The sequence below is a fragment of the Hipposideros armiger genome, unplaced genomic scaffold (genome assembly GCF_001890085.2).
Source record: "Hipposideros armiger isolate ML-2016 unplaced genomic scaffold, ASM189008v1 scaffold_10, whole genome shotgun sequence".
Classification (NCBI taxonomy): Eukaryota; Metazoa; Chordata; class Mammalia; order Chiroptera; family Hipposideridae; genus Hipposideros; species Hipposideros armiger.
Window position 1 is genome coordinate 3,011,880 of NW_017731360.1, and position 8,784 is coordinate 3,020,663.

Genomic DNA, 8,784 nt, shown 5'->3' on the forward strand with positions numbered 1-8,784 from the left:
GATGGATGGATGGATGGATGGATGGATGGATAGATGGATGGATGGGGGGATGGATGGATGGATGGATGGGTGGGTGGATGGATGGGTGGATGGGTGGATGGATGGATGGATGGGTGGGTGGATGGATGGATGGATGGGTGGGTGGATGGATGGATGGATGGATGATCGTGAAAATGGGAAGAGCAGGGTTTTTGCAGTCAGCTGTGTGACCCTGGACGAATTACATCCCAGGCCTCATTTTACTCTTTGGGAAAACAGAGAAAATATCTAATTCGTAGAGTTGCAGTGGAGAGTTAATGAGATAAAAGTGTTTCTTCCAGTGCTGTCACAAAGTGGGCATTTGGTTAAATGTGCGCTCCCTTCTGTGTTTGACAGATGTGGGAATTAGCTCAGAGACTTGACTGAACTGGATAGTCATTCATTTAGCAAATGTGAGAATTCATGCTAGGCGCCGGGCTCATCAGTGAGCAGAGCAGACAGGCACCTGCATCTGAGAACTTACCTGCCAGTGGGAGAGACAGGGCGGCGGGGGGGAGTAAACAGACAAAGAAGGGGATATTTACAGACTGTGCTGAGTGCCACGAGGGAGCAGTGATGGGGGTGGGGGCTGACTTGTCCAGGGCAGCTTAGCGCTTCATTCCAGGCTCACAGTGGCACCTGCTGTGTGAGCCTCTCTGCTGGGTGCTGGGGCTGTAAGGGCAGGCTCAGCGCCCAGGAGCGCACAGTCCAGCAGCACAGAGCTGGTGCTTTGAGGCGGCGGCACACCACAGGTGGGTGGGCTGCACAAGGCCAAGGGTGTCACGCCGAGTGGGGCTTCATCCCGTGGAGCTGGGTCTCAGCCTGGGGAGCAGGGGAGGGCTGAGCAAAAGCTCCGAGGACTGAACTGGTGTGGCTTGCTCTGGGAGGAAGCGGAGCAGGGTGACCGGCAGTGAAGGTGGCGAGGTGGAGGGGGTCCCGAGGGTTAGGATTAGGCAAGTAGCTGGTGAGTTGAGGGCTCTCAGGGCCGTTCTCTTTCCCAGCCCTGTGCTGAGCATGCATGTATCTGCGCCCACAGGCCGGCCGTACCGGGGCAAGCCGAGCGACATGTGGGCCCTGGGTGTGGTGCTCTTCACCATGCTCTACGGCCAGTTCCCCTTCTACGACAGCATCCCGCAGGAGCTCTTCCGCAAGATCAAGGCTGCCGAGTACACCATCCCTGAGTGAGTCCTGCCTCCCTGGGGAGGGGAGGGAGGCCCAGCCCTACGGGCCCAAGGGGCAGAAACAACAAGTGAGGCCTGGAGTCCTGGGTCCAAGGCCCAGCACCAGCCCACCCCGCCTGAGCCCTGCCCTCACCCTCTCCCTCTCTTCCATCAGAGATGGACGGGTTTCTGAGAACACTGTGTGTCTCATCCGAAAACTGTTGGTCCTCGACCCCCAGCAGCGCCTGGCTGCTGCCGACGTCCTGGAGGCCCTCAGTGCCATCATCGCGTCGTGGTAAGTGGGCAGGCACGGGGCTGGCGCAGGGCTGGGTTCTGCCTGTCCTTAGGCACTGCCCATCCTACCCAGAAAGGCAGTCTGAGCCTGGGCCTGTTTCTCCCAGACGTCCAGGTTTCCCCAAGGGAACGACTAGGAGGGTGCCCGTAGCGCTCGGGGCCGAGCACCTCCCACTTCTCAGTCAGTGCCAACGATGGGTGGGCATTATCTCGCTGAGTTCTTACCACAGCCAATAAGGTAGAAATCGTCCCCATTATTGGATGAGAAACCTGAGGCTCAGAGAAGCAGAGTTGATCATGTCAGGAAGGGGCTGAGCTGGGACCCAGCCGAGGTCTGTTGACTCCAGCCAAGTCTTAGAGCAGTGGGGACCAGCCTTTCTGGGGAGCAGGGGCTGGGGGCTGCCTGCAGCCAGCCTGACATGTCTGCCCCCACCCTGCAGGCAGTCCCTGTCATCTCTGAGCGGCCCTTTGCAAGTGGTCCCTGACATCGACGACCAAATGAGCAATGCAGACAGCTCTCAGGAGGTGAGTTACCCAAGTCCTGAGGGACCAGTCTCCAGGGAGGGCAAAGGTGGCAGCTCCAGGCAGGCGGCAGGCCTTGTCGGCTTTGTCCCCAGCTCTTGGAGTGGGAAAATGAGACCTGAGTCCTCCCCCTGAGCTGCCTGGGGCCTGCCTCGTGTCTGGCTGAGTTGGCGGTTCTGTGGCCTGAGAGAGAGAGGGCTGTGGGGCCGCTGCGGTGGAGGCCCCACGGCAGGGAGGCCTCACAGTGGCCCAGCCCGGCCCTCCCTCAGCTTCCTCTTCCTGCCCAAGCACGCTGCCATGTGTTGGCCCTTTAAACAGTCACATTTTTCTGCCCCTCTGACTCACAGGGTTCTCTCTCAACCTTCCTGCTTTTCATTTTTCAGATGATTCATTTTCTCCCAGTTTTCTCTCTTCCCCTATTCTCTGCACTGGAGAAAGTGCTGGGCCCAGGGTGGGGGCAGAGACCTGGGCTCTAGGCAGCAGCTAGTGGGTGATCTTAGGGTGCCCCCTGGAGGGCAGAGCCTGGCCAAGCCCTTGGGAGGGACATTAGAAGGACTTTGCCTCTCTGGCCCACCCTGGAGTTCCACAGCAAGCACTAGGCAGGTAGGACCAGGAGGCACCAGCCTGGGACCACAGCAGCCTCCTGGCCCTTAAGAAGAGAGAGCTCCAGGCCCTACCCCCCAGCTCCCACCCCTCCCAGGACTGTTCAGCAGCTGAAACTTATCATCACTAGCTCGCAAGGAACGCTCACCCCAGAGCATCTCATTCAATCCTTATGGCCTGTGTTCTTATCCTCATTTCACAAGAGGAAACAGGTTCAGAGAGGTTAAGTAATTTCCCCAAAGTCACACAGCTCGGAAGTACTGGAGCTGAGCCTTGAACCCAGATCTGATTCCATAGCCCTGCTTTCTCAGACCTCTGCTGATTAGCACAAGGACCTACCACTTCAGTTTGTTACTGTCTGCCTGGACCACTCCAGGGGGCTCAGCATGGGGCAACATAAAGAAACAGGGTCACCCAGGCACTGAGCACCCTGCCCTGCCCGGGGCCTCTCTTTTAATACTTGACCCTCGTTGGCCACCCCCAGGGACCTGGAGAACCTCTGTGAGGGGAGATTACTGCCCCACTTCATAGGCAAGGAAGCTAGGCTTCTGCGGTAACTGATCTCCCAAGGTGGGTGAGTTAGGAAGGGGGATCCGGCTCAGATCACAGGTCTGTGCTTCAGCTGGGGAGACGCCCACGGCAGCCAGCATGGTGAGGTCCAGGTTGCTGGAGGGCTTCGGGGACCCACGATCTCGACCACCCATCTAGGTCGGGCCGAGGGTGTGGTGCCTGGGGAGGGGTCCTCTCGAGCCAGGCCATCTGACACTCGCTGCCCGGCTCTTCTCTCTCCATCTCGGCCACTCTCTCTCTGTTTGTCTCTGTCCCTCTCCCTCTTGCCTCACAGGCTAAGGTGACGGAAGAGTGCTCCCAGTATGAGTTTGAGAACTACATGCGGCAGCAGCTGCTGCTGGCTGAGGAGAAGAGCTCCATACACGAAGCCCGGAGCTGGGTGCCCAAGCGGCAGCTCGGCGGTGCGCCACTGGTGCGCCGGCTGGGCCATGACGCCCAGCCCATGAACCCCTTGGACGCAGCCATCCTGGCGCAGCGCTGCCTGCGGAAATAGCAGCTCAGGCAGGGGCACCCGCGCCACCCGCCACCTCTTCCTGGCTCCCAGCCGGCACCAGGCCGCGGGGCTGGGCCCTGGAGTGCTGAACTCTCTCCCAGGCTGCCGCAGGGACCGGCAGGGACAGCCCAGGTCACACATGGGGTCAGCAGAGGTACCACGAAGCTACCTTTTGGAATGATTGCTTGATTGTTTGGTTTTTTAATCTGAGAAGCCTAGAAAACTAATCTGCTTTTAATCATGACGTTTTAATCTACCTCTGTCTCTTTAACCATGCTGTCCCTGGACTGAGTGAGAGGGAGGAGGAGGGAGCCCACCTAGCCGCCCTGCCCTGGGCAGCTGCTCCCCACAGTCCAAATAAGCTGAAAGCGCAGCTCGCTGCTGGCTCCCAGAATGAGTGCCCACTCCCACAGTCAGTTGCCCTTCCTCCTTTCTGACCCCAGGCCCCTCAGTCCAAGCTTTGGAAAACCTTCACCTCATCTTAAGCGGAATTCAAATGTATTTATTTTTATACTGAAACCAACTTCTCTCCCCATCTCTAGGTGGTTTGGCCCTTGGCCACTCCCTGCCCCCAGCCTGGCTGGACAGCAGGGAGTCCACAGCCCACAGATGGGCCCCTTCCTCGCCCCCAGGCTCAGAAGCCCCTTCTTGCCGGCCCCCCTCCACCTCCAGCCCGCCAGTCCCTCCTTGTTTCTGGTGATAGGGAGGCCTTTCTCAACTTGGTTCTCTTCCTTCCATCTCAGTAGCTTCTCTGAGGTGCTGTCCACTCGCATTAACCCTGGTTTCCTTCTCCAGCCCTCACCGCGGTACTGAGGTAACGCTGACATAGATGTGAAAGGGGTGCCTGGTGGCGGGCTGGGGCGGGGTGCGCTGGGCTGGCCATGAACAGGTGGGCCCTGCCTGCATGCCCTCTCGCCCCCCACACCCCACTCTGTATTCAGAGAATGGCGGGGGCATCTCGCCACCTGCCCTTGCCTCATACTAGATGTGGTGTCTCTCCCAGCAGAGCCCAGCCAGGGGTTGCATGGTTCGTGGGGAGAGTTGTAGGGACTAGGGGGCCCTGTCTGGCCTGAGAACAGCCCTGCTGCCCTTTTTGAGCCGAGATTTTGAAGTGGATGCCAGTCTTGCCAGAAATGCTGTTCTCACCAGAATGCCCTCCCGCTCACCCTCCCTTACTGGACTTGGCTCTGCCCAGTGCCATGCAGAGACCTTCCCCTGGCCTCCTCATTAGACCCCCTTGGAGAGGCCAAGGCCAAGTGTTTCCCTCCAGGCAGCCCTGGGCCCTCAGGCTGTTCCTGCCTGTCCCTGCTCCCCAGTGGGAAGGTGACCGAAGTCTGTGTGACCTTGTTTCCCAGTGTGAGCTGCCCCTTCCCCAAAAGCTGACTCACTGTGAGTGACTGGGCAAGTTCCCAAACCTCCTTGTGCCTCAGTTTCCCCATCTGGAAAAAATGGGGCCACCTCTTGCCAGCAGTAGCAGGGCCGCCCAATGCCCCTTCCTCCCCATGCCCCCATTCCGGCACTTGGGCGCCCCGTGCCTCTGCCTCAGTGGGTCTGAGGGAGCCCGCCTGAGCCCAGTACTTCACACCCCTGAGTACCAAGCTCTGCCTCTGTCAGCTGCACGGCAGCTGGGAGCTGGGTCTCATGCTGTGGGGTCGGGGACACCCTCTTTTCTATATTTATTTCAAAAAGAAGCCTCCTAAGGGAGTAGATATACAGTCCGGCTAGGGCTCCCAGCCCCTGTGACTGTCCTCCTGTGAGGGGCTCAGCTGGCCCCTCGCCCAGCAGCCTGCCCAGACCCTCCGGGCCTGCTTGACACGTGTGGTCTTTCTCCTCCTTTTCAAAGCAATATCCTCCAGGTCTGCAGAGTCCTGTCAGACAGAGGTCCCTTCCAAGGTCAACTCATGTGTCTGATTACATTTCTAGCAAAGTAAATGAGAGGAGGTTGGGTCTGCCCTCACTGGGTGTCACACGCTGAGTGAAGTCCAATTGTAAAGAAACAAAACAGAAAAAATCACAAAAAAGTTTGTATAAAGACATATTTTTGTACTACATGGGGACTCTTCCTGCATGTCAGCAATAAACTTCCTGATCTGGAGCCACTGTGGCCTGTGTGTCTTGCCGTTCTTGCCTTCCTCACTTGCGTCTCCATCTCTTCCACCAGCCCGGTCTCCCTCCCCTCCAGGGAGGCAGGACAGAATTCCTGCAGCTCTGGCTCTACCAGCAGGTGCGCTGGATAGACGCCCCCACACCCCCACCCCACCCCCAGGCAGCCAGCCATCCCCATGCCATCCCCGTCCTGAATGGGGGAGGGGACCGGAACTACGCAGCATTCTCCCAGACCCGCTGCTACCGGCAGAATATGAATCCTCTTTCTCTGCCGAGCCCCCATGTGGGGTGGGGGGGCCTAGCTAGACAGATGGTCCCTGAGCCCACATGCCCATCCAGGGAAGCTGGGGTAAGAAGGGCCAGACCAGGCCCCATCCTGAACCACCGGCTCCTTCCCTCCCCTCGTAGAAAGCCAAGGGGCTTCCTTCCTTTCCTCTTTCCTTCCTTCCTTTGCCTAAATTTAGACTTCGCAGACTGAGCCCTGGAGCAGTGAAGCTAGATGTAGGCTGGCCCCTCCCCCAGCACACCACAGGGCCCAGGCAGGCCCACCTTTGTGTTCAGAAAGCCCCACACAGGCTCAGGTCACATAAGGAACAGACATCCGTGCAGGGGGAGCCCCCTTCCAGTCAAGTATCCACACAGCCAGAGGGAGTGGCACCGCTCCAAGCTGTGAAAAGGCCCTGGTTCTCTGCAAACACTTCAGACCCAGACCCCTCGTCCCTACCTTCACCCACATCCCACACCTACCCCCATCTTCCTGGCCACTCCCGAATCGATAGACATTTTGCCCATTTCATCCGGCCCGTACCTTTATCTGCTGAGCTGCCCCGGATGCACCCAGCCCAGCGCTGCCACACTCCAGCTGCCACCCCTGGGCCTCACCTCCATTTCCAGCCTCCCTCCTACACCCCCCCCCCCCACTTGATCAGCCTCTGTTCTGTGCACGGGTGTCTCCTAGGCACCTACAGGTGTGGGGCTCATATTCAGAAATACCCGACAGCAAGCTACATGCGGGCAGACTTGTGCTCGCTCTCATATGCTCGCTCTTGTAGCCTCAGCGCTTAGAACCCGCCTGGCGCACAGCTCGCAGGGCAGAACTGGTGGTTTACCGAGCTGAACCTCTTAGGCTGTTCTCCACCGGGTTTGACTGTGAGCCCTGGAAGCAAAGGGAAGCACCAGAAAGGTAGGTGTGGTCAACAGCCTCCTGTGCTCCTGAGAAGCCAAATACAAACTGAGACGTTGCCCTCCGTTGCAGCCACACCGCCTTGTCTCCAGTGTCCTCTGAGCAGTTTCAGAGAGAAGCCAGGTAAGGTGTGAAGCTACCTAAAGTGGGAAAGGAAGTGAGGAAATGGAGTCGCTCTTGCTGGCGGAGGTGTTCAGGCTGTGACTTCTTGTCTCCCTCCGTCCCACACGCCGCGTCCAATCTACTGCTAACCCTTTTGACCACGTCTCACAGCTCCATGACCACCCTGTCTGAGCCCCCTTCTCGCGTCCTGGCCTCCCTGCTCCATCTTCACCTGCGACAGCCCTGCCACAGCAGCGCGAGTGAGCCTTTTAAAAGTCCGATTTTGTCGCTCTCCTACTTATACCCTTCTGATGGCTTCCGCTCTATGTAGTAGCTTATAAAGCTCTACAGCACGAGGCTCTAACCTGACCTCCTCTCTAACTTCTCAGCCCCTCACCCCTCACCGCTGTCCCAGCTGCTGGGGCCTCCTTGCTGATTCTAACCAAGCTAAGCACAGCTTCTACCGCCAGGCCTTTGCATTGGCTATGCTTTTCTGGAAGGCTCTGCCCCTGATATTTGCATGGCTTCCTCTCTTACTTCTCTGCTCAAAATGTCACCTCCTCAGAGAGGCCTTCCCTGTTATTACCTAACCCCTTACCCGGCTTTATTTTTCTTCATTGTACTTCTCACAGCCTAACCTTATACTATTTAATGATTGATTACATCTGTCTCCCCTATGCAAATGTTGAGCTCCAGGAGGGCAGGAATCTGTGTGTGTCCATGCAGGGGGGTTGGGGGGCTGGTCATCACAACAACTAGGGGGGTGCTGCTGGCATTTAGAAGGTGGGGGCTAGGGACCCCAGACAATGCTACAAGGTAGGCAGATTCTACTCCTGCACACGAGTGAAGACCTTGTTTATAATCACCAGAGCCAAGAATCGAACTCCACTTGATTCATAAACACACAGGACTGTATACGTCACATACACTACATTTTCGGGGAATGCAACTACTGTGCAAAGTGAAAGACATTTGTAGTTTGTTTTGTTCAGCACTTTACCAGGAGTTCTTCACACATGTTTCAGACATGACACCACAGTATGCACTCATAGCTGTCACCTGCCTGGCAATTGATCACTTCACAAACACTTATTATTCCCCTTTATCTTTTATAAAACATATGTATGTATGTGTGTGTATTTAAATTAGATGTGGAGGGGCCAGCCGAGTGGCGCATTGGTTAGGAGTTGGCTTGGGACACCAGCTCTGAGGAGCAGGGCCCTGGTTCGGATCCCACATGAGGACCAGTGACACTATGCCCTCTACAGCTAAGATGGTGAACAACAGCTCGACCTGGAGCTGGGCTGCCGTGAGTCGTCAGCATAGGCTGCAGTGGGGCTGGCCGGCAGCTGGCGTGCGCTTTCATGAGCTGCTGTGAGCTGCCGTGAGCCGCCGTGAGCAACCATCCAATGGCCGGCGACCGATCTGCCTCAACCAGGAAGAGCGCAATGATAATACCAACATGGGCCAGTAAAGCAACGTCCTCCACAATTAGACTGAAGAACAAAAGGACAGCAACTTGTCTGTTCCCCTTTCCTGATTCCCAAATAAAATCTTTTTTTTTTTTTAAGATTTTTATTGGGGAATTGGGGGATGGGAACAGCGCTGGAGAATTGGGGGATGGGAACAGCGCTGGGAATTGGGGGAAGGGGGAACAGACAAGTTGCTGTCGTTTTGTTCTTCAGTCTAGTGGAGGACATTGCTTCACTGGCCCAAGTTGGCACCATCATTGC

General features: G+C 57.1%; 1 protein-coding gene across 2 annotated transcripts in view; it reads left to right on the forward strand.

The window, feature by feature from the left end:
- The window catches only part of STK40 (serine/threonine kinase 40), a 44,799-nt gene extending 39,040 nt beyond the window's left edge, over window positions 1–5,759 (forward strand). For both annotated transcript variants that reach the window (XM_019658476.1, XM_019658466.1), the window contains exons 8-11: window positions 1,055–1,199; window positions 1,354–1,473; window positions 1,913–1,997; window positions 3,442–5,759. In XM_019658476.1, the coding sequence (XP_019514021.1) occupies window positions 1,055–1,199; window positions 1,354–1,473; window positions 1,913–1,997; window positions 3,442–3,660 (569 nt within the window). In that variant the 3' untranslated portion in view covers window positions 3,661–5,759. The remainder of the gene's footprint in view (window positions 1–1,054; window positions 1,200–1,353; window positions 1,474–1,912; window positions 1,998–3,441) is intronic.
- The last annotated feature ends 3,025 nt before the right edge of the window (window positions 5,760–8,784 follow it).